The sequence below is a fragment of the Cynocephalus volans genome, chromosome 10 (genome assembly GCF_027409185.1).
Source record: "Cynocephalus volans isolate mCynVol1 chromosome 10, mCynVol1.pri, whole genome shotgun sequence".
NCBI lineage: Eukaryota > Metazoa > Chordata > Mammalia > Dermoptera > Cynocephalidae > Cynocephalus > Cynocephalus volans.
Genome location: NC_084469.1, coordinates 17,692,331 through 17,719,692, shown reverse-complemented (window position 1 = coordinate 17,719,692; position 27,362 = coordinate 17,692,331). Strand labels below are relative to the sequence as shown.

General features: G+C 34.7%; 1 protein-coding gene across 1 annotated transcript in view; it reads right to left on the bottom strand.

Moving 5' to 3' along the window:
- The window catches only part of BRIP1 (BRCA1 interacting helicase 1), a 163,472-nt gene that overhangs the window by 44,231 nt on the left and 91,879 nt on the right, over positions 1 to 27,362 (bottom strand). Inside the window, exons 14-15 of the mRNA XM_063113182.1 lie at positions 10,562 to 10,721; positions 9,304 to 9,425 (exon numbers count right to left, since the gene is read on the bottom strand). Of these exons, the coding sequence (XP_062969252.1) occupies positions 9,304 to 9,425; positions 10,562 to 10,721 (282 nt within the window). The remainder of the gene's footprint in view (positions 1 to 9,303; positions 9,426 to 10,561; positions 10,722 to 27,362) is intronic.

The window sequence follows — 27,362 nt, the reverse complement described above, 5'->3', positions numbered from 1 at the left end:
ATAAATAAATAAATAATGAAAAAAAAATTTTTAAACAACAACAAAAAGAAATATGGGGAATTAAAAAAAAAATTAACCTCAGCAAATCATCCATTATTTTGGTTTTTGTTCATTTATTTTTCCGAAGGGATGAAGACAAAGAGTTTCATTATCTAATTTTTCACCACCAAAGGCAAATATACAAATTGTCAACCTAGACAGCTTACTTAGATTTAAACTCGATTTTAATTTTGAAATTTCAAAATCTACATAGAAACTGCTTTATTTAATAGTACTTAAGGCCACACTATCTTAAAAAAAAAAAAAAAAAAAAAACTGTTCCAAGGAGGAAAAATAGTGTTCTGAGGAGGAAAAAAGTTTAAGTAATTGAGGATAAACTCATTCTAGACTTTTAGAGATGAGGTTTTTCTTCCATATCTGTGATTTGGCTTAAGTGTTTCCAACAATTCCAATAGCAAGTTGCTGGACTCCGAAATGTTAAAGAGTTTAGTATTACATCCCTTAAAGTTTTTATACATAGCCATTTCTCCTGGGTAACCACAAGTTATTATCTGGGCTAGATCCAGGTGGGTTTCTATATCAGTTGTTACATTATAACCAGAACTCCACTCCACTCTGACCTCAAGCTCCTGTTCCTGGATCTGGTTTCCCATAGCTTAGAATAAAGTGCCAAAACCTAAAAATAGCATACAGAGTCCTAAGTGATCGGGCTCCTAAATACCTCTCCCAACCTCTATCATACGCCATTCTCCCAACTCACTCTCTACCTCAGCTTCTTTCAATAACCTGGAAACTGCTATCCTTTTTCACACCTTAGGGCCTTAGCATGTGCTCCTCTCTCTGTTGAGAATCCTCTTATCCACTCTGTTCACCTTCATAACTCCTAGACTTCTTTACTGTGTCAGCTTAAATGTCACTTCCTCAAGAAGACATTCTTGACCCCTAAAGACCTGTTATAACATTCTCATGGGTCTTGTGACTTTTTTTCATAGCCTTCATCACAACTGTGATTGTTTCTGTATTACTTTAATGTCAATATTCCTTGCTGGACTGTAAACTCCATGAGACAAAGGCAATAATCTGTGTAGTGTATCACTGTGTCTGTCCCCAGAGTCTATTATAGTACTTGGTACTCCAGCCAGGTACTCAAAAAAAAAGGTTGTTTCATTAGTCTGAATAGTTTTATAATCTGAATAGTCTCCTTGTAATCTGGACTCTGATGAGGCCATTCTACTTTATCAAATGTTTGTATGTTTGAATCTCAGTGTAGACAAGATTCTAATCTCATCTTTCTGGTTCCTCCATCCCTTTTAGTCAAGTCAGTCAAAGTAAATTGATACCTGAATGAGAGGTGAAAGGTGTCCTTCAACTTCACTTTCCCTCAGCATCCTAGCACCCAGCTTCTACTCCACTAAAACATCCTGTTACATGTTGCTGTCCTTTACTAAATTATAGGCATCACTAGGGTAGAGATAGCATCTTGTTCACTTTTGCACCTACCGCATTTGGTGCAAATTACACTATATTAGTAAACGTTTGTTAAAGGAATGAATAAATGACTTCTGAAACACTTAAGATCATTAACATAATTCTAATAGAAAAGTAATTCAAAAGAAATAGATAAATCTACTAACAAGGTTTTTGTTTCTGAAATCATTTGTCTTGACATACTATAGTCCTTTGCATTCCTGCACTCATTCATCTACTCATGAATATTCACACTGCCATCAAAGCAATAAAAGTAATGAAGGGACAATATCATTCTCCTTATAAAGAAATTGTGGGGCGAGCCAGTTAGCTCAGTTGGTTAGAGCACAGCTTTGTAACACCAAGGTAAAGAGTTCAGTTCCCCATACCAGCCAAAAAAAAAAAGAAATTGTGAGCTAATGGAATAAGTTCTAATTCCAGCATTACCACAGTTCCATCTTTGAACTTAAATATTTTACAAGACCAGAAAACATAAGTGTTGATAAAGATGTGGAGAAATTAGGACGCTCGTGCACTGTTGGTGGGAACCTAAAATGTTGCAGACATTGTGGAAGACAGTATGGTAGTTCCTCAAAAAGTTAAACATAGAATTACCATCTAATCTAGCAATTTCACCTCTGGGTATATACCCCAAGAGCCAAAATCAGGGACTCAGATATTTGTACACCATTTTCATAGCAACATTATTCACAAAAGTAAACAACCCAAATGTCTATCAACAGATGAATAAACAAAATGTAGCATATACATACAATAGACTATTATTCAGCCTTAAAAAGACATGGATGAACCTTGATGATGTTATGCTAAGTGAAATAAGCCAGTCACAAAAAGGCAATTATTGTATGATTCCATTTATATGAGATACCTAGAATAGCCAAATTCATAGAGACAGAGAGTAAAACAGTGGTTACAAGGAGTTAAAGGGAGGAGGGAAGGGGGAGTTGGCGTATAATGGGTACAGTTTCAGATTGGGATGATGAAAAAGTCCTGGAAATGGGTAGTGGTGATAGCTGCATGACACTGAATATACTTGACGCCACTGAGTTGTACACTTAAAAATGGTTGAAATGATAAATGTTATGCATATTTTACTGCAATAAAAACATTTTAATGCAACAAAAGAAATAGAAATTTGTTGAATTTAAGAATTCTAATAAAGTCATCATCTGATATTTTGACACTTGAAAGTACTGATTTAACATGGTTTAATGTGCATTCTATTTTATTCATGCTTTTATCCTTTGGGACAAGCACTCTGTCTTCTTCTGTGGTTTATAAAATGCCAACAATGTGTAGAAGCCTATCAATTTATATAAGTGTGTGTGTGTTATAAAGTCAACAACAGGGCTGGCCCCTTGGCTCACTCGGGAGAGTGCAGCGCTGGTAGTGCTGAGGCCACGGGTTCAGATCCTATATAGGGATGGCTGGTGCGCTCACTGGCTGAGCATGGCACAGACGACACCGAGCTGAGGGTTGCGATCCCCATACCGGTCAAAAATTAAACAAATAAATAAAGTCAACAACAAATGTAACAAAACTAAAATAGATGTCTGTATTTTTCAATTAGGAATGTAATTTTAAAAACTGAGTAAAATAATACACTCAAATAGTTTGGCACATTCAGAGCTAAGTTTCCTAAACAAAAAAAGGAATTCACAGGTTACTGTATACCAATACTAAGATAGATATTCAGATCACTATCTGAATTTTAAATGGCTTCCAAATAAAATTTATTTTGGTAACTCTGCATACTATATTATTTTTAAAAATACACAAATATAAAATTTATTATCTCAATAAATTATTTTAACCATTGTAAGCGCATTTCTGATAATTAATATCACTATCAAATTTTATTAAGCCTATCATAAAAATATAACATACCACTTCAACATTTTTATAATATAAAAATTTTCAGCCACATACCATGGTTTTATGAATTTTCCTCAGAGGAGTAAAGGCACAATACTTATGGAGAATATCCCTATATACTATTAAACTATACTAAGAAATACAAATAAAATGCAATTTTAAAATCTAAACATTGTACTTTATCATGTCTCAAAAACTACATCCATGTCACCAGTTTGAGATATGGATGCTTGAATTATAAAGCTGGATACTTTTGTAGTTGTTAAGTCATAGTAATTGGCCAAAGGATTTTCTTTAGATGTCCATTTAAAAGGCAGCCTTGTTATAATGTGACTTAATTGCATTAAAAGAAAGCAACTTTTATTTTAGTTACACTTTTCCACCAACATCTAGTCATATAAAAGCCTTACTTTAGTCTTATGCCCCTCAAATACTTTGGTTTAACTATCATACGATTAAGTATGTCCTTATATAATGATCAGAAGCATCTGGGAAAGGTGGAAGTGAAAAAAAATCCTCGCTGGGAAAGTTAGCTTAATGCTTGCCCTTCAGAGTGGCCCATTATCAACATTTCATAGTGGGTTTCTTTATTTTCAGGTCCCTGAGGTATGTGCAATAAATTATGACTTGAACTAAACAAGTCACACTTGGCTCCAAAATGAAATTTTCCTACCTCTACTTTCTAGTCCCTAAGGTGGGAAGAGGAAATCCTGGTCACAGCCAAAGAAGTCATATTTTTGGCTCCAACATACATTTTCCTGCTTCTCAAAAAGCCAAACTTTGCTGTTGAGACTATAATGTCTTAAGTTAGTATTTTAAACTGTATTTTAATTTTTACTTCCATAATCTTTCTTGAATTTAAGAAAAAAATTTAGTACCATAAAATTAATGTCATTGCCTTCTTCTTCCCACTCAAATCACTTTTCTAATTCAGACACTGATCTTAGCCTTTTAAAATGTGAATTCCAATGAAATAGAGAAAATAATGCAGAAATAGCATGTTTCATTTCTATAAGATAGAATATTTTTAAATTTTCATTTATAAATAACTTCTACTTATTCCTGCATGATAGACTGAATATTAATGTAAAAGAAAACTATTATATTCTAACCTAAGGTCCATTAATTTGAAGCATAGTTTTAGTTTGGGAAGAGCCATGTATGGAAATCATTTAGCTCATCATTTCCTTTTATAGAGGACAAGAATATGGCAGACACATGCTAACTGGGTGACACACAGAGAATCACACCTTTATAATCCTCTCCCCTTGAGTAAGGGCAAAACCTTTGACTTGCTTCTAGCAATAGAATATGGCAGCGGTCATGAGACAGTCATTCCCTTGATTAGGTTATACTATATGGCAAACGTGGTGGGAAATTACTCCCGAAATTATATTAAGTTGTATAAGACTGTCTTGTAGACTAGAAGTAGAGAACATCCTGCTGGCATTGAAGAAGTCAACTGCCTTGTTGTGAGAGGGCCTGTTAGAAAGCCACATAGGAAAGAATTATGCATACCTTCTAGGAGCCAAGAGTGGCCCCTGGCTGGATTCGGGAGAACCTCAGGCCTACAACCACAAGGAACTGAATTCTGCCAATGACCTGAATGAACTTGGAAGAGAACTGCAAACTCTAGATGAGAACACGGCCTGGCCAACACCCTGACTGCAGCCTTGTGGAAACCTGAGCAGAGGATTCAGCTAAGCCATGCCCACACTCCTGACCCATGGAAACTGATATAAATCTATGTTGTTTTAAGCAACTATGTGATACTTTGTTGCACAGCAATAGGAAACTAATACAAAGGGTGATAGCCAGTATAATCAATACAAGATACCACCTCCATTAGATAAAGTGTAAGATGGTATTGGAGATTGAGCATTACCCTCTATAACTGCTTTCAGGATTTATGACTATAGTGACACACTGTATTGCCTCCTTATGAGTCATATTAATGTCTACTACCATCCTGTTCATTATCATCTAATAGTTACTATCATTATGTTTTAATTAAAGTCTCTAGGAATGGAGGAATGCTGTTGTTTCAGTTTTTTAAAAACAAACAAAACCAAATACAATTTTAATAACTTCTATCAAACCCCCATTCACTCATTAATTAAAACAACAATTATTGAACACTATATTCCAAGGCAATATTTTAACTGTAGAGACACAAAGGTACACGATCTAACAGATTATAAAACTTATCTGTAAACATTAAGTATGTGCTTTAGGAAGTACATAAGAGCACTGGGAAAAGTAACTATGTAGGTAAATGTAAAAGCCAGTATTATTGTTCTTTTGGTTTGTAACTCCTCTTTTTTCTTATATGATTTAAAGGACAAATTCATAAAACAATAATAAATTATGCTAATGGGCACACAATATATAAAGATGCAGTCTGTGACAATAACAATATAAAAGAGGTGAGATGGAGATTAAGATGTTAGCTATAACCCCCAAGGTAAACACTAACAAGACAACTTTTAAAATATACACAAAAGGAAAGAAGAAGGGAATCAAAATATACACTAAAAATCAACTCAATACAAAAAAGGTTAACAAGGAAAGAATTGAGAAACAAAAAGCATATAACACAGAAAACAAATAACTAAGTGGCACAAGAAAGTCCTTCCCTATCAGTAATTATTTTAAATGTAAATGGGTTAAACTCACTAAATGAAAGGCAGAGATTGGCAGAATTGATTTAAAAGAGCTTGATCCAGCTATATGCTATCTATAATAGACTCACTTTAGATATAAGTAAGTTGAACCCTTACCTTACATTGTATAGAAAAATTTACTCAAAACGGATCTAGTACCTAAATTAAAGAGTTAAAACTATAGAACTCTTCAAAGAAAACATTAGAGGCAAATTTGCATGACCTTAGATTCACCAACAGTTTACTAAACATGACACCAAAAGCACAGGCAACAATAAAAAGAAATAGATAAATGGAACTTCATTAAAATTTGAAACTTTTATACTTCTTTTCTATCACATAGAGGTGCAAATAAATATGTTCAATACCTTGTTTGGCCATTTACGAATATTTTAAGATGTCATCCACAATGATGCTCTGATTTATTTCAGATATCTTGGGTATTGACTGCTATATTCTGGTAATTTCCAAATGACAGAAGGATTTCTTAACCATTATAAAAACTGCATGCCTACACTCTTAAAGCTTATAAACATACCAGCCTTATGAATGGATAACATAAATATCCTTTAGTTATGAAAAAATGCAAGGGCTGGGGACTCATTTTTGGAGTCATGATTCTAAACCCTTTGCCATGTGTGGTGGAAAATATCCCCTTCCCTCCACCCTTGACTTTGGGATTGTGCATGTAACATGCTTTGGGCAATAAGAGGTTAGCAGATGTGATGTAAGTAGGTATTTGAAAAGTGTTTGCACAGTTAAGCCTGTCCTCTTCTACCTCTGCCACTGCAATGATAACATGTCTTGGCTAGTCTGATGCTCCATGAAGAATGAGATACAGTTAGAGCGGAACTTACACAGCTAAGCTTAGCCCACATCAGCTAACCTTAGCAGGGTGACTAAGCCCAGCTAAAATCAACAGAGCTGCCCAACCAAGCCCAAGCTTAGATTATCTGCTGCCCAGACACTCAATAGATGAGTGACCGTCATAAATGACTGTTGTTTTGTCACTGAATTTTAGAACTGTTCCACAGGAAGACCTGACCCAGTCATATGGCAATTAGAAACATACTTCCCTTACATCTGGTATTCCTGGTAAAGAATTTCCCTCTTTTTCTGTCCCTTGTCCCTGCAGTTTGGACTACTCTTGGGTCCACCCCACCCGCCCCTTTTGCGAACCATTAGGGAAATCACTTTAGAACCACCCTCCTTCCCCTGATTCATAGACCCTTCTATTATTTTGCTGTTTTATGCACTTGAGCCACTGGAATTCAAATAAGCAGAACTATGATAAGTAGAATCATGACTGAGGAATGTCAGAGCAGGTCACTAGGTATCTTTTTTGCTTGACTGACATGTTGCCTGGGAAGAATTTATCCTAAGGAAAAAAAGCATTAAGAACCCAAGATTGGTGCAATAACAATGCCAAATCATAGTTGTCGGGATGAAGGTAGAGAAAATAGAAGGTAACTACTCCCAGTATAATTCCCTTCTCTTCTCCCCAGATGAAATCAGTATTATGGGTTTGATGTGAATCCTTTCAAGCCTTGCTACTTTGGAAGTGTAATTTTTAGTACAAACTAGTATTAGCTGTGAAGTTTATCTTCTTTTCCAGCTCTCAAGAACTCATGTGTAGGTCCAAGACAGAGAGGGGATACAACCAAAACTTGAAAGAACTAGTTTTAGGGAAACTAACTTTATGTTTAAGATGTTGGAAGAAGATGTGTATAAAGAGGGGAAAGGGATTCTCTCCACCACTTTAACAAAACAGCATTAGTGCATTAATGTAGGGCCAAGGTAAAATGGTAAGAAATCAAAAGGAGGCAGTACCAGTGCCATCAGCAGCGCTCGGCTTCTGTGGAATGCAACACTAATGCTGTTGATGGTAAACACAATAGTTTCCTTGAGTAGATGTCAACTGTTTCATCAGTATCAGTAGTCAAGGCAGCATTAGCCATTTTTGAATAGGAGACAGACACAACCTTGGGCATGGCCATCAGTGCCCTCAATGACAGCACTGGTAAATGGAGAAAGGTAGTGGAAGCCAGCAAAGTCAGTGGAGGCTGAAAGGATTAGATCACGAATCATCAGGTAAGATAACACCAGAGGACTTTCAGAAATTTTGAAGAGGTCCAGAGGTTATGGAAAGAGCAGGGGCTAATGAGAGAAATACTGCTTATTACTGTTAATATTACCCAAAGCCTGCTATGGTCTAGAAAAAGTGAAATTATGTAATTCACAGTGCCTGGTAAAGAATTAACAATAAAGAAGATGACTACCTTACTGAAAAAACTCCTGCTTTGGTATGAGGCCCTAACTGGTTGTACCCCAGGAGGAGGGATATGGATCGTACTCAAAATATCTGAAGTGGCTTAAAAGACGTGCTCAGCACTCTGTGGCCAGAAAATGTCATTTTGGTCCCAGATTATCAGCACCTACAAATTCCTGTAGGAAGTTAAAAAAAAAGAAAAAAAAAATTCTCCCTGATGGAAGATAACTTCACCTTAGACTTCAAATTACTATAAATAATTTTTCAAATATAATATTTAGAAAACAATTGGCAATGAGACAAAACTCCTGTATCTGGCCAAGACTGAGTAGCTGGTTTGGAAATATCTCTTACATTGTAAGTGACTATAAAACTGGACAAAACAGAGCAACTGCTTTCAGGGAGCATACATCAGGCAGCACAAGACTATAATTCTGGAGATAAGGGGATTTTATCAGGTGAACTCCATTATACCCACTTCTCTGCCTGGGTATAATCCCCTGATCACAACAGTGAAATCCAAGCAGAGGGCAGTGGTCCTGTTGAGCTGAAGTGGAAGAGATCAAAATTTGGAGCTGCTAAAATCGTGAAAACTGCAGGGCAGGGCACTAGAGAGAAGGAAGCTAGAAAAAGAGCCCTAGAATTCTGAGGGGACCTACAAGTTAGCGGCTAAGAGCCTGAAAAAAAAATCACAGATAGCTGGGCTCCACCTCCAGAGTTTCTGACTTGATACATCTGGATGAGCCTGAAAAATCTGTATTTCTATCAAGCTTCCAGGTGAGACTGATGCTCCTGACCCAGGACACTGTGAAATCACTCTAGTAGAGCAAAAGATTAGGTAGGTTAAAAAGAAAATAGACCTACATCTACTAAACTTTTCTCACTCATTCAGATTCACCAAAGATTTAAAATAAAATGTCTCAGGATACAAGAAAAATGTACTATTAACTTTACACAAAACCAACGATCTCTATGATAATAAAAGTTTTTAAGGTTTTGATGGCCTACCTGTAGATCTTTCACATTTGGAAAAGGAATTCCTATTGTTATGACAGCACGGGCGTTGTCATCTGAGAAATCCAGACCCTCACTCACTTTACCACGACAAACTGCTACCAGGAGGGCTCCGTCTTAAGCAATAGAAAATAAACATTTTTAAAAGCACACTCAAAATTCTCAGAAATAGCTTATTCTTGTCATTTTGGTTTTCTGGGGACTTTTTCTGTTTGTTTTTGGCAGCTGGCTGGTATGGGCATCTGAACCCTTGAGCTTGGTGTTATAACACCTTGCTCTAATCAACTGAGCTAACTGGCCAGCTCCTCTGTCATTTTGAAAAGACCTGATTCTTAAGTAATCATAGCAGCAAATTGAAAATAATAAAAAATAAAACACTATTAGGAGACAGTTTTAAAAGTTCAAAGTCTTTAAGTAAACAAAGGGAACAAAATTGCGTTTAGATACAACACAGCAGCAAACCAATTCACAAATCTGTGTATCTCCCAGATAACTTACATAGTAAAATCACATCATAGTAGCAACTTGCATATGAACTAAGCAATTATGAACCAACAATTTTATCTTATTATAGAAATGGAAATTGCAATCATTACCTTTACACCACAAGAAAGTAAGATTCTGAGAACAATTAAAATAACTCTAATTTTTACTATAATCATACTGAACCAATATTATCTTGAAAGTATTTAAAACACACACAGAACACTATATATACTCCTAAAAAGATATTGACAATTATGTTATAGGATCTTTATTGTTGCATTGTTCATAAATGATTACTATTAGCCCTTCACAAACTCTTCATGAACATTTTCTAATTTGGAAATTGAGTCTTCAGTTATGTTTTGAAAACTCAAGTTTACCTTACATAATAGAATGCAAGCACAAAGTCTATTATTTGCTTCAAAATGTAGATTTCATTTGCTTAGTAAGGAAGACATTTATAAATATCCTAGCTGCCTTTTTGCACAATATATTTCAGGTAGAATAGGAAAGATGGTGGGATAATATCTGGATGAGTGCTGTTTTTTAAAGTTGAATTGGCATACCCAAGTGAAAATATTCACAGGACAACTCCAAATAAAATAATTTTTTTTTAACCTAACCTTTTCACTCAGGATTATGAAATTTGATTTTTCTCTTAAGTGCAATTAATTTTTAAAAGATAATATAAATTTCTAATATCACCAACTTCTTACTTTATAATAAAATATATTTTTTCATTAACCATGAAATAATTTCCAATTACCTTTCTCTCCTTTGTACTTGATTGCATCATAGTACACCTGCAGTAATTCATTAAAGTCAGTTTTTTCTCCTACTTGTGGTTCTACAATGACTGTCTTCACCAACTCCAGATTATGCCATAAACCAGTGTGGCGCCAGCGTTCTTTTAATTTTTCTAATAACTAAAAAGTGAAAAGAAAAAATTAATCTTTTATGTGTCCAGATGAACAAACTTACCTTTGTTTATTTACAGCCAGTGTGACTATGGCAAGCGTATTAACCTATCTGTGCCTTTTCTCATCTATACAATGAGGAAAACAATAATATCTAATAGAGCCGTTATTGGGTTAAATTCATAACAGATTTAGAAATGCTTGAATAGTGCTGGCACATAGTAAGAGCTCAATAAATGTTAGTTGCTGCTGCTGTTGCCATTACTATTATTACTAACACTACTCAGGCTGCTGCTAGTACTACTAATATTATTGCTATCTTGGTGACTTCAAAAGCAAAAATAAAAAGACTTCTGTCCAAGTTGATGAATTTTAAGTTCTCTCTTTAAACCGAACATGAAGCTCCTCAATATTTGTAACTGAAGAGTCCTTAAATGAAGATTCTTTAAGATCATTTTACTAAGCATACAGGCAACTAAGCTCAATGTTTGAAAATATGACCACTAATAATCTGAATCAAATAAATATATAAACAGAGACTCAGCCAACAAGTAGAAAATACATATGCACAAGTGAAATATTGACCATTGTCTAGAAATAACCATGCGCTATATTTCAAAATGACTTTTAACAAATTTCAAACATTTATCATATTCACCACACATTCTAACAATAATGCAATGTTAGACTGAAAGTCAATAATACAAAATCTGAAAAGAAAACAAGCTCAACACTAAAACTCATATTCTTAAAAAATACACAGGTTAGAGAAAAAAAGCAAAGTAGAATTTATGAAATCTTTAAATATGAATAAGAAAAGCACTCACAATTCAAAATGTTAGGGATGCAGCAAAGGTGATACTTAAGAATACATTTAATAGCTTCAAATATATTTATTTTTTTAAATGTGAAAATAAAAGAATTAAGAAGCTAGAAAATGAAACACAGCAAATGCAAAACAATATAAAGATAAGAGCTAAATAAATTTTATAAAAAAAGCAAAAGCCAGTATCAGAGATTGTTATGATTTAAGTTGATCTGTTTTACCAACTTGTTCTATGCTATGTGTTTTAAGCAATGTGGATGAGTTATTACAAAAAATCACCGCAAATTCTCTAGAGAACAGAAACTAGGCAATTTTTTAAAGATGGTTTATTTCCTTAGTTTTATCCTCATCTATTTTTAGAAACAAACTTTTTAATAAAATCATAAAACAAATTTTATAGCACAAATTAGTAAAGTAGTTCATTGCTATTTATACACTGATCAGGGTTCCCTGATCAATAAATTAAAATTCCCCATAACATTGTTACCAGGTAAAAAACATAGGGCTATCATTGCTCTAAAAGTTTTTCTATTTTGAATGCCTCATGGATTGGCTATTAGAATTTGCTTTTTGAATATGCACTGTTTCTGATTCAAAGACTCTCACTAGTACACAGCATAAAAAGAACACAAAAACACCTTCTGACAATATTCAGAGCAACAATGTGCATGGGAGAGTCACACTGAGTCTTCAATTGAAAGGAAGAGACTGCTACAGAGTCAATAATGTTCTGAATAATTTATTAAATTATTTAAATTTCTCTACTGAATAACCAGTCTAGAAAAGGATAAAAATATCTTGAGGATATAAAACCAGATAAAATGACATAAATTTGCATAATTGTTGATACTCAATGGAATTTAATCCAATGACATACTATTTTTCTTCTCTTTGAAAACATAGGTAACATTTCATCTCCAATTTCTTGATCCAGAACAACAACTTCTAATACTGTAGGTTACAAATATTCAAGATCTGGAGAAAAACCTTTCAGGAAACTTGAATAAGACCATTATATTGATGACCCCAAAATATGTTCTGCAATTAGATTAGAAGAAATCTATTTTAAAAGAAAATTTGAGAAACAACAAAGAATTGGTAAAATGTACAAAATTTCCCTCAAAGAAATCCAGTAGAGATTTTTCCCCATTATATAGAAAATAAGCCAGAATATCAAAGAGTTAAATATGATTTAAAAATCTTGAAAGCAGGTATGATGTGTGCAATTATTTCAAATTTGTTACGAGATGACAAAAAAAGACATTCTACTTGGTTTCTAAGATCTTCAAAAATTTATACATAATGAAATGGCCACAGATTCATAAATTTTATAATAAAAGCAAAATAAATTGTCACATAATGTTACCAGGTATTTAAAAAACTCGTCTGCAAAATAAGGCTGTTGAGCATATTAATATATCTGAATTAACTTTTGGCTCTAAAGTTCATTGATTCTATTTATTTTTTAAATAAAATTGTTGGCATATAATAATTATATATAAGTTTATATAATTCAGGGAATATGAAAGAACAAAAAGGAGAAAGCAAAGACTCACCAAAAAAAGGCTACATTTTTCTAGGTTTGTATTAGAGCTTTAAAACTTTATTATTAATGCAAAATGTATAACTTAGACAATTTTTTCCCTACACAGAAATCATTCAAATTTGTTTTAATTAAACAGAACTATTTTAATTTTGCAAACACAGCTAAGAAATTACTAAATTTTTATTTTCCAGAAAAATAGAGAAAAAGATGAACAAAAAAGCCACAAACAGCTAACAATTATAAAAATGGCAATAATAAGTACTTTCCTATCAGTCACTACTTTAAATGTAAATGGATTAAATTCCCAAATGAAACAAGGATGAAACTAAAAGAATGCATATAGATGAGATTGACTAGCAAGAGAGTACAGTTAAAGTAAAGAGCCCAGAAAAAAAACCCTACCTCCTCTTTTTGCATCACACCACACATCCAATCCATCAGCAAATCCTGCCATCACTACTTTCAAATTAGAGTAGTCCCCCCTTATTGCAGTTTTGCTTTCCATGGTTTCAGTCACCCATGGTCAACTTGGGTCCAAAAATATTAAATGGAAAATTCAAGAAATAAACAATTCTAAGTTTTAAGTTGCATGCCATTCTGAGTAGCATGATGAAATCTCCCACCTTCCTTCTACATATAACTTGGGAAGTGAATCATCCCTTTGTCCAGCATATCCACACTGTATACACTTCCCACCAATTAGTCACTTAGTAGGCATCTTGGGTATCAGATCTGTGGAGGTATTGAGTGCTTGAGTTCAAGTAACCCTTATTATACTTAATAATGGCCCCAAAGCTCGAGTAGTGATGCTAGCAAATCAGATATGCCAAAGAGAAGCAGTAAAGTGCTTCCTTTCAGAAAAAAGGTGAAAGTTCTTGACTTACTAAGGAAAGAAAAAAGATCATATGCTGAGGTTGCTAAGATCTATGTAGTATGTTATTATGACAGAGAGACTACATTCAGAAAACTTTTATTACAGTATATTATTATAATTCTTCTATTTTATGATTGGTTATTGTTGTTAATTTCTTCCTATGCCTAATTTATAAATTAAACTTTATCATAGGTATGTACGTATAGGAAAAAACATAGTATATACAGGGTTGGGTAACTATCCACGGTTTGAGGCATTCATTAGGCATCTTAGGACACATCCCCCACGGATATCAGGGGGACAACTGTATATTTAGACTCCAAATATTTCTCATTATCTTCTCTGCTACCCGTGGTCCAAGCCAAAACCATCTCTCACCTGCATTACTACAGTAGTCTCCTAAACAGTTGCCTTGCTTCTATATGCTCTCTAGAGTCCATTTTCCACACAGCAGCCAGCATAATCCTTTTAAAACTATGTCTAAAGCCTCCGATGGCCTCCTAATGCATTTAGAATAAAATCTAAATCCTTACTGCAGCATGACTTTACCCCAGCTACTTCAGTGACCTCATCTCTTACTACACCCCTCACATCACCTCCACTCTGCTATAGCTACACTAGCCACTTTGTTTCTCAAACAAACCAGGCACTCTCCTACCTGAAGGTTTCCTCCCTCTGTCTTCAACATTCTTCCCCCAGAAATCAGAATGATTTAAGTTTCCCCTCCTTTAGACCTTTACTCAATGTCACCTTCTCAGGCCTTCCCAAACCATCCAATTAAAATTCTAAACCATCTCTCCACCACCTTCCTGAATTCTCCCTCCCCTCTTCCTTATAGTACTTATCACCATCTGTATTAATCCTCTCAGTCTGCTGTAACAAAATATCAGACTGGGTGGCTTAAACAACAGAAATTTATCTCTTACAGTTCTGGAGGCTGGAAATTCTAAGATCAAGGTGTTGGCTGACTAAGTTTCTGGTGAGTGCTCTCTTTATGGCTTGCAGACAGCTGCCTTCTCTCAACATCTTCACATGGTCTTTCCTCTGTTCTCAAGCAAAGAGAGTGATTAAGCTCTCTGGTGTTTCTTCTTATAAGGACACTAATCCTATCAGATCAGGGCCCTGCCCTAATGATCTCATTTAATGTTGACTACTTCCTTAGAGGCCCCATTTCCAAATATAGCCACACTAGGAGTTATGGTTTCAACATAAGAAATTTGGTGGGACACAAACATCCAGTCCATAACATCATCTAACATATTAGTATCTTTCTATGTACCTGGTTTTATTTTTTGTCTCTCACCCCAGGAATGTAAGAGGCCAATGATTTTTGTCTATGTTGCTTACTGCTGATTGTCCAGTACCTAGTACTTAGACACACAGAAAGTGCTCAATAAATATTTTTTAAACGAATCTAATAAATGAATGAAAAAGGAAGGTCCAAAATTTAAAAAGGCCAGGGAGGAGAAAAAGGACAAATCAAAAAACAACTGCAAAATCAGGTGCCAAAGTCCTTAATAAAGGAAGAGTATCCAGATAATTTGTAAAATGACAATAAAGATGAAGGGGAAAGAGTGATATAATTAAAAATGGTCACAACTTGAAAAGGCTGACAAGGAAGTAGTATGTCCTTTGGGTATATCTAGATTTTAGTTCAGGCAAAAAGGAACAAGAAACACTTTTTTAAAAAGGGGAATTTGGTGATTATGAGACATTTCCATAGAGCACAGTGTGTTTATTTTAATAACTTCCTGGAGGTTTAAAAAAAAAACTACGTTAAAAGCATTTTGTTAAGGATTACACAGGGGCTACATGCAAATTTAGAGTATAGTTTTATAGCAAAAACATTCTCATTATTTTAGTGAAAATAGTCTACAGCAAATTTTCAGTTTCACCTAACAAAATATTTGGTCTATAACTTTTCCATTCTCATTGCAGTTAACACTCAAATTGCACATTTGTACAGCTTAATAATTTCCCTCTTGCCAGAGAGATCATATAAATAACTAAACACAAAAATAACTCAATTGACACTTAATGGAAAGTACACTGACACAGAGCCATCTCTCAGGTTTTAAGGCTTACAGATATGAAAAATGTGAGGTATCTCTGTTATAAATTATTTAACTTAATAGCCCATACAGGATAAATATGATTCGCACACAGAGACTAGACAACGTATAGTCATAGAATTCATTTAATTTACTATTTGGTGTTCACATTACTTGGATGTGTTAACCTCAGAGACAATTTTTATTTTTTTAAAGTAGATTTCACAAATTAAAAGACACTTTGGAATGTCTATGCCTTATCTGGATATTGTCATTTTTACTTTTTCAAACTCCTTAAAACCAGTATCTTACTAGGGAAGCAATAAGTTAGAATGCGACCTAGTGGGGAAATCCTGCATTTGCTCAATGTCCATAGCTTTTACGCAGTTCCAGATGTTCAGTGCATTAATAATGCACTAACTCAAAGCTTCTTTTTGAAACTTTAGAAAGTGCAAATTGCATTAAGACCTCTTTGCCCTCATTAATGGTACTGTTACAATCCCAGTCCTCTGGAAAATGTTTTTTGGCATGTGTTTAACTTTATAATATTGCCATTTACTCACTTTAATAGCCAGTACTCAAGTCTTAATGCTTTTAATAGGCCTGCCTAAACAGACTACCATCTTTCATAATATTATTCACATAATTTATTTCATAGGTAAAATCTGCCATATTTTCCCATGTAAAGATGATTTTTCACTATTCATTCCATGAGGTACTAATATTTCAGAAATGTTTACTTTCTTTCATTCAGTAGATATGCACCTACAGGTGGAAATAAAATACAGTTCCTTTTAAATACTAATAAAAATGGAAAATAAAGTAGTGCTTTTACTTTTCAAAATTTTTCAATTAAAAAACATTTTTTAGTCATGTTTTTAAAATAACTTTTTAAGTCACAGTAAAAAATGGGTATATCCTTAATTCTGGCTGTATATAACAGAAAACATGAAAAGACCAAAAAATATGAATTTCTTTTGAAACAACTTCCTGTTTGGTGATATTTGACTCACCACCTTCACCTCAAGAGGCTGGGTTATATTTCAAAAACAAACTTTCAACAAACACAGATGCAGTTAGTAGTGCACATGGAGGAATAATATGGAAGCATACTGCCCTAAAGTGAAAATAAGACCTCTTGTAATTGCTAGCAATCTAAGTGGAAATGAAAGATCCTACAGTTCTCCCTGAAAAAGAGCATTCCCTCTTATAAATAAGTTAAAAGCTTGAGGACTCTGAAAATGTTAAAGTTGCACTACTGATACTGACACATTTATTTACAGTCACTTATCAATACATTCTGATAAAAATACACAATGATACTTACAATGCAAAGAAATTCAAATAAAACAGCACTATTGAAATAACTGTTTCCTCATGATAATCTAAGTTGTTGAAATCTCTTGAAAAGGAAACAACAGGAATTCAATAGCTGGGCCTGCTGGTTAGCTCAGCTGGTTAGAGCACAGTGTTATAACACCAGGGTCAAGGGTTCAGATCCCCTTACCAGCCAGCCACCAAAAAAACACAATAAAACAAGAAGCACCCAATAGCTATTTATGTAAGGAACAAACTCTTAACTCTTTGAGACAGGAATTCTGAATTACAATTGATTCATCAACACACTTGTTTATCAATGTCTAAAGTAACCATATCAATTTGGTGCAGTCTGTATGTACATATTTGACTGATTTTGCTGTTTTAGAGTCAAGAAGTATTGGCTTAGTAAATGTTGGATGAAATCTGAATAGATAAATATATTCACACAAACTTAACTATATGTTCCATTCCTTACCTGAGTAAATTAACTGAAGGCAAAAAAAGACAGCCCATTTTTATACTTCTATAAAAAATCTAATAATGAAAGTAAACTATAATGAAGTCGGTGCAATTCCACTACTAGAATCTAGGCTGAGAGAAGCAAATGAGTAAGAAGTAACCAATATAATGATATCTAAAAGTTACTACTTTCAAATTTGGCCAACCAGAATTTGCTGTAAACCTGTTGCTTTAAAACTTGAACATGAAGTGCTTTGTAAAAACCACCACACTTCACAATTTAGTGGAGAAGAACTGAAAGAAAAATACTTAAATTACAATGTGGTACAAAACAAAAACAGAAAGGGTTCAAAGCATACCACTACAGAAAGCCACCAAACCTCAGAGGAAGACAGCAAGAAAGGAAGAAACAAATTGTGTAAAAACAACTAGGAAACAATGTACAACATGGCAGTAGTAAGTCCTTACCTATCAATTTTTACCTTAAAGGCAAATCAATTAAACTCTCCAATAAAAAGACATAGAATGAATGAATAAAAATCAAGACCCAACTATATGCTGCCTAAAAGAGATTCACCTCACTTTTAAGGACACATATAGAATGAAAATGAGGGAATGGAAAAAGATAGTCCATGCAAATGAAAACCAAAAGAGAGCAGGGGTAGTTATATTTATATCAGACAAAATAGACTAAGTCAAAAACTGTCAAAAGAGACAAAGAAGAATATTATATCATGATAAAGGGGTCAATTCATCAAGAGGATACAACAACTGAAAATATATATGCACCCAACATCAAAGCCCCTAAATATATAAACCAAATATTAAAGGATCTGAAGGGAGAAAGAGATTGCAATACGAAAATAATACAGGACTTCAAGATCTCATTTTCCACAATGAACAGATCATCCAGACAGAAAATTAATAAGAGAACACTGGACATGAACAACACTTTACACCAAATGGACCTAACAGACACACACAGAACATAACATCTAATGGCAATAGAATACATTCTTTTCAAGTGCACACAGAACAGTTCTTCAGAATAGATCACATGTTAGGCCACAGAACAAGTCTTAGCAAATTTAAGAAAACTGAAATCATATCAAGTATCTTTTCCATCCTCAATGGTATGCAACTAGAAATCAATAACAGAAGGAATTTCTGAAAATTCACAAATATATGAAAATTAAACATCATGCTCCTAAATAACCAATAGGCCAATAAATTTAAAAGGAAATTTTAAAATACCTTGACACAAATGAAAATGGAAACACAACATACCAAAACTTGTGGGATGCACAAAAGCAGTTCTAAGAGGAAAGTTTCTACCAATATGCGTTAATGTCTACATCAAAAAAGATCTCAAATAAACAATTTAATATTATTCCTCAAGGAACTACAAATAAAAAAAATAAAAAGAACTAAGCCCAAAGCAAAGAGCAGACATTACAAGTGATATCACAGAAATGCAAAGAATCATGAGACAACTATGAACAATTATACACCAAGAAATTGGATAACCTAAAAAAAAATAAATTCCTAGACACATACAAGCTACCAAGACTGAATCATGAAGAAAAAGAAAATCTGAACAGACCAATAATGAGTTAGGAAAATGAATCAGTAATAAATAAGACATCTTCCATCAAAGAAAAGCCCCGGACCTGATGGCTTCACTGCTGAATTCCACCTTACATTTAAAGAAGAATAATACCAATCTGCCTCAAACTCTTCCAAAAACTTGAAGAAGAGGGAATACTTCCAAACTTTTTATATGGCCAGTATTGCCCTGATATCAAAGCCAGACAAGAACATTGCAAGAAAAGAAAACTTGGCTGGCCAGCTGGTTAGCTCAGTTTGTTAGAGGACAGCCTTGTAACACCAAGGTGAAGTGTTCAGATCCCTGTACTGACCAGCCTCCAAAAAAAAAAAAAAAAAAAAAAAGGAAAGAAAGAAAGAAAGAGAGAAAGAGAGAAAGAGAGAGAGAGAGAGAGAAAGAAAGAAAGAAAACTACAGGCCAATATTTTTGATCAACACAGATGCGAAAATCCTCACCAAAATACCAGCAAACCAAATTCAACACCACATTAAAAGGATTATTCACCATGATCAAGTAGGATTTATCCCTGGGATGCAGGGATGATTCAACACACCTAAATCAATAAATGTGACACATCACATTAACAGAATGAAGGACAAAACCATATAATCATCTCATAAGAAGCTTCAACATCCTTTTATGATAAAAACTCTCATCAAATTAGGTATAGAAGAAATGTACCTCAACACAGTAAAGGCCGAATATAAGCCTACACCTGACATTTTACTCAATAGTGAAAAATTGAAAGCCTTTCCTCTAAGTTCTGAAACAAGACAAGGATGTCTAGTCCCACCACTTCTATTTAACATTGTCCCTGACAGAGCAATTAGGCAAAAGAAAGAAATCAGAGGCACCCAAATAAGAAAGGAAAAAGTGAAATTATCATTGTTTGCTGACAACATAATCTTATATATAGAAAACCCTAAAGACTGCACCAAAACACTGTTAGAACTAATAAATGAATACAGTAAATTTGCAGGATACAAAATCAACACAAAAATCAGTAGTATTTCTGTACACTAATAATAAACTACCTTAAAAAAATCAAGAAAACAATCCCATTTACAATAGCTACAAAAAAATATTAATAATAAATTTACCAAGGAGTTGGAAGACCTGTACACTGAAAACTGTAAAACATTGATGAAAAAGACAAAAGAAGACACAAATAAATGGAAAGATATCCCATGTTCATGTATTAAAATAATTAATATTGTTAAAATGTCCATACTACCCAAAGCAATCTACAAATTCAATACAATCTTCCAGCCAGCATCCTGAAAAAACAAAAAAATTCAATGTAATCTCTATCAAAATTCAAATGTTATTTTTCACAGAAATAGAAAAACAATCCTAAAATTCATATGAAACCACAATAGACCCAGAATAGCCATGGGAAGCATGAGCAGAAAGAACAAAGCTGGAGGCATCACACTCCATGATTTCAAACTACACTACAAAGCTATAGTAATTTAATCAGCATGGTACTAGTATCAAAATAGAGATATCAATGAATGGCAAAGAGTAGGGAGCTCAGAAATAAATCCATACATATGTGGTTAACTGATTTCAACAAAAGTGCCAAGAATAGAACACACATGGAAAAAGGATAGTCTCTTCAATAAATAGTGCTGGAAAAATTAGATATCAACACACAGAAGAAAGAAATTGAAACCTTAGCTCACACATATAAAAAAATTTTTAACTCAAAGTGGATTAAAGACCTTAAGACCTGATACTGTAAAGTTACTGAAAGTAAACATTGGGGAAAAACTACATGATATTGGTCTGGGCAATGACTTTTTAGGATTTGACACCAAAAGCACAGGCAATGAAAGTAAAAGTAGACAAACATGATTACATCAAACTAAAAAGCTTCTGCACAGCAAAGAAAACAACAGAGTGAAAAGACAGTATTTGAAAGCCATATATTTGATAATGGGTTAATAACTAAAATATATAAGGAACTCAAACAACTCAATAGCAAGAAAACAAATAACCTGATTTAAAAATGAGCAAGGAATCTGAAAAGACATTTCTCAAAAGAAGACATACAAATGGCCAACAGATAAATAAAAAAGTGCTGAACACCACTAATCATTAGGGAAATACAAATTAAAACCACAATTAGATATCACCACACACCTGTTAGAATGGTTATTATCAAAAAGACGAAAGACAAGTAAGGCGAGGATGTGGAGAAAAGGGAACACTTGTACACTGCTGGTGGAAACATAAATTAGTACAGCTATTATGGAATACTGTATGGAGTTTCTTCAAAACATTAAAAGTAGAATTACCATATGACCCACCAATTGCACTTCTAGGTATTTACCATAAAGATGTGAAATCTGTTTGTCGAAGAGATGTCTGCACTTCCATGTTCACTGCAGCACTATTTACAATAGCCAAGATATGGAATCAACCCAAAGTGTCCATCAACAGATGAATGTATGAAAAAAATGTCTAAACTTGTATATATACAATGGAATACTACTTGGCCTTAAAAAATAAGGAAATTCTGTTATTTGAGACAACACGGATGAAATGGGAGAATATTATGCTAAGTGAAATAAGCCAGGCACAGAGAGACAAAACCACGTGTTCTCACTTCTATGTGGAATCTAAAACAATCAAACTCATAGAAGCAGAGAGTAGAATGGTGGTTACCAGAGGCTGGGAGTGGGGGTGGGAGGTTGGGATGAGAAGATGTTGGTCAAAGGGTACAAAGTCTCAGTTAGACAGGAGGAATAATTTTTCAGATCTATTGCATAGTGTGGTGAATATAGTTAATAACAGTGTTGCTATGATTTGAATATGTTACCTCCAAAATTCAGGTGTTGAAACTTAATGGCCAGTGTGATATTATTAAGACTTGAGGCCTTCAAGAGGTGATTAGGCTATAAGGGCTCCTCCCTGCTGAATGAGATTAAGTCCCTTATAAAAGAGGCTTTACACAGCATTCAGCTCTTCTGCTCTTCTGCCCTTCCACCATGTGAAGACACAGCATTCCTCCCCTCCAGGGGACACAGCAATAAGGGGCCCCCTTGCAAGCAGAGAGCAGCCCTCACTAGACAACCAAAACTGCCACTGCCTTGACTTCCCAACCTCCAGAATTATGGGAAACAAATTTCTTGGACTTCCCAGCCTCTGGAACTGTGAGAAAATAAATTTCAGTTCTTTATAAATTACCAATTCTGTGGTATTTTGTTATCATAGTACAAACAAACTAAGGCAAGTATATTGCACATTTCAAAATTGCTAAGAGTAAATTTGAAATGTTCTCACTACCAAAAATAAGTATTTGAGATGATGGATATGTTATTTAGCTTGACTTAATTATTTAATTACTATTTATGTGTTCATAAGTCATAACATTGCTTTATACCCCATAAATATATACAATTATAAATCGCCAATTTACAATAAAATTTAAAGAAAATACAAGGTGTTTAAGTGCTATTATAGATATATGTGGCCAGGCAGAGAGAATGACTAACTCTGCCTGAAGGTTAAGGATGGCTTAATAGAGTAGACCTTTGAGCTGGATATAGAGTACAAAATTATAATAAAAGAGTGGTCCCAAGCAGACACAACACTATGAACAAATGCATTGTATTTGTTTTCTATTGCTGATAGCAAATTACCACAAACTTAGAGACCTAGACCAATATCCATTTAAAAAATATTTTTAAAAATTGTGGTAAGGGACTTCTGGTCAAGATGGCAAAATAGACGGTCCCCAGCATCACTCTCTCCCACAAATCAACCAATTTACAACTATTACAAAGCAACGACAGCCAAGCTGGGGCTGCTAGTGCTCAAGGGAAGAGGAGGAGAGACCTGCATGAAGGCCAGAGAAGCCATGATGAGAGAAAGAAAAAATCTCTCCGTTTGGAGCACCGGCTGCTTCCAGGCTGGAGCTGCTGAGTGCACAGAGCAGGACCTGGCAAAAGCTGCAGAAGTGCCCTCTGGATGAAGTTGCATGGAGGTAGCAGGAGAGAAGAGGGCCTTGGTGGCCCCCAGGCCAGCAAGACCACTAATAGGGTTCCCAGAGACCCACATAGGAGCAAGGAGCCACAACAACTGAAAAAAAGGAGCCACTTAGAGGCCTGTGAGTCATCGCAAAAAGACCAGCATACAGCCCATCCTATGGGAAGTGTTTGCAGCATGGGCAGTGGGGGAGACAGGCCCACTGGGAGAACACTGGGACACAGCAAGAACAGCTGATCTGCCCCCAATCAGTGTAGGACCACTCAGAGGAGACAAGTCAGGAATACAGAATTGCATGGGGTGCAGTTTGATGAAAAGACTCTGGCCGAGACCAGTGTTTCTACACAACCAAGGTGCATTGGATTTCACTAAACCTGGAAGTCCTATAAAGTCAACCATTAAAACCTAAGCTGCACATGAAGCCTTCCCCAAGGAATCAACAGCAAAGCAGCAGTTTAGCTCAACCACAGAGCTCAAGTACTGGTCCCATAGGAAGTTCCCCCACTTTAGAAGTAAGCAAAGGACAACAAATTAGTTCTAGTACAAAGTTTAAATGGTGGGAACAACAAATAATCCAACACAGAACTGAAAGAAAAAAGAGTACCCACAACCAGAGACAGAGTTTGATAATTACTAGTTAAGTTCTCATTTCACCAAAGAACACCTATAACACCTAGAAGGACCGAAAGTCCCCTGGACTACCAAGCCAGAAAGAGGGGACCACCAGGCACACCGCCAGTGCCACAGGGCTTGCCCGGGGATCAGAGGTACGGAGCTGGTGACTGGGCTCCCCGCCCACAACCAGGCACACCGCCATCGCTACCACCAACTAGGTAAGGAGCATGCCAAAAACATCACCTTCATGTGGGTGGCCCACCACAGCCACCACAATAACCACAGCTGCTGTGAAAGCAGCTAGACATCACGACCACCATGTAGATGGTCCGCCAGCCACTGGAGTGCATTGACACATAGAGATTCATCAGCAGAGACCAAAGAAAAGAGGATGTCTCTCTCCACAAAGCTCATTCCAGAGTGACAGAAGAAGCATCTGCTCTACGATAATATTGGGGGAACTGAACTCACCTCTCAGCATCGGACAGATCACCTAGGCAACAAATCAACAGAGTAACAATTACTTTCGGAAGGAGAGAAGAAATCTAGGGTAATTGGGGTGGGGGAAGGGGCATGGGGAGAGATTGGACAAGGGGCATAAAGAATAAGTACAATTTGTAACAATATATATGCCAGTAATATTGATTTGATCAGCATATGTCAATGTTGAACCCCCAAAATATGTATAATTATGAGATTCAATAAAAATTATAAATAAATAAATAAAAATTGTGGTAAAATACTCATAACAAAACTTACCATGTTAACCATTTTTAAGTATGCAGTTCAGTACTGTTGAGTACATTCACATTGTTATGCGATCAATCATTTCCCATGGGAAATGCACAGTAAATAAGTTATATTTAACTAATTTGCCTCTCATTTCCCCCAAACTGCTTTCTATATCATTTCATCCATAAAAAACACAATTTGCAACCAAGAGGTGGGAAAAGCTCAGGGAGTTAGAATGAATTCAGCTTTCAGATTTATTACTTGATCCCTGCCTGTTATGGTCTGAATGTACCTTCCAGAATTCATGGTGAAAATGTAATTGCCATTGTAACAGTATTAAGAGGTGGGGCCTTTAAGAGGTGACTGCCTTCTTGGAAAGATTTAATGCCTTTTTAAAAAAGAGTGGGTTCTTTCTGTCTTATGCACTTGCTTGCCCTTCTACCATAGGATGATGCAGCACAAAAGCCCTCACCAGATGCTGACAACATATCGACTTCACAGTCTTCAGAACTTTGAGAAATAAATGTCTGTTCTTTGTAAATTACCCAGTCTGTGGTATTCTGTTATAGCACTATGAAATGGCTAAAACACTGTCTTCAAACTCAGTTACCTGGCCATCCTTAACTCTAGTTTAATCTTAACTTCCCTGCCCATATTCTCCTTAGGTTTTACACTGAAAAAATTCTAACAATTATATTTTTATAAAGTTTTTTTGGAGCCTAATATGGTACAAATGTATGCATGTTATTTATAGATAAGGGGCATAAATGACTATATACATGCATACATACACACAAAACAAAAAACTTGGTTATTTAAATTGCTACTTTTCAACTGACTTAACTGTTTTTCAGAATATTCAATCATTCACTAGTTAAAGCAGCTTTTCAGCATACCTCTTCAGACTAGATCTTATATCTGTCTTCCTAAGGATAACAGTTTAGCTCTCAAGCAAAAACAAATGTGAAGAAGTATAGATACACCAATATAAAGGTATTTCTATACAAGGGATCTTCAAAAAGTTCATGGAAATATTCGTATTCTACTTTTCCACAAACTTTTTGAAGTACCCTCCTATATGTGCATGTTGTCCTAAATAAAAATAGATCAAATCAATATTTATCAGATCAACCATACTTCATATATTAAACTCCAGAATATTATGAAGGTAACAATGGACTAGAAAATTAAGAGTTCTAATGCAAATGCTTTCAGTAATTAAATGTATGACTTGGCCAAGTCACTTGAATTGTCTACCCAGGATGAAGTATGTACCTGATAAATGTTTGTCAAATAAATAAATGAAGGAACAAACAAATAAATGCCTATTGTTAAAAACAAAGAGCAGTTCTCAAGAACTATTCCTAATCTCTGAGAGATGTACAACCTCCCTACCACATTCCAAAAGCCTCAACATTATGAAGATTCCTTCTACTTAACATTGTAGGAAAAAATGTCCCTTGAAAAGCTCAGCTGATCACTTAAAACAAGGGAAATCTATAATCTATAGACATTTCAATTTCAATTACAGAAATTTCTTATCTAAATAAGAAAAAAGAAACCCTTTATACGTAGCAATTTAGTTTCTCCTTTTATTAGCAATTTAGTTTTCTCCTAAAAATGAGAAATATATCAAACTAATAGCATCACTAATTTCTTAGCACACAAATTTAATGCTGAACAAAATACTTATAAAAACTATAACTAGATTGAACCAGAACATTTGCATTTTATTCAGAGAAAATGGTTTATGCATCTTATAAATATGTAAAAGAACATCAGTCTGTAATGTACAAATAAAAGATCCAAGTTGCTACTTTGGCACCAGAGTCTCTTTTCAAAATGATTTAATAGAAACTTTTGTATCCATAAAAAGAATTTAGAAACTTCTACTCACAAAAATATCTCAGAGTCCTAAAGTAGTGGCAATACTAGTTAAATGACAACAGTGACAAAATAAAATTTATCTTAGTGCAGGAATGGCATTCTTCATGAAACTATTGGAATTTTTAGTAACTTTAGAAGGCTCCAAAAGAAATGTGCAGAAAAATCTAGAATGACGACTTCCTTACCTTTATCCTTACATAAATGCTACACTTTACAATAAAAGCAGATTAATTTTATTTCTCAGTGAAAGAGTAAAGTTTTGAGTAAATCACTCATTGTATTTATTTAGTCAAACAGGAAAAAAGTACTTACATTGAAATGTGTGGTTTGAATAGCCTTACACTTCTATGTTTCGTTTATGAAAATCTGCAACCTCTGGTCTAGTCTTTCCATTATATTTTCACACAAGCTAAGCTAAGCTCTGTGATTATAATTTTCTCCCCTGTTTTAATGATGTCCCCTCAGTCTGGAATGCTATCCTCTTCACTCCCACATCTATCAGTGGAAATCTACCCACCTTTCTTTAATACCCACTGAAATACCATCTCCTCTAGGAAGTGTCCCTGCTTCATTCTATCAAATGTGATCTCTTACTACTCTTAATTCCTCTCTTCCTACTCTTCTTTAACTTTTTAATGATTGTAGATTTTGTCAACTACCGTAGGAATTTGTACTTATTTTGTACCATAACCAAACTGAAATCTTCTTGAAGAGATAATAACTTGTTCATTTTTGAATATT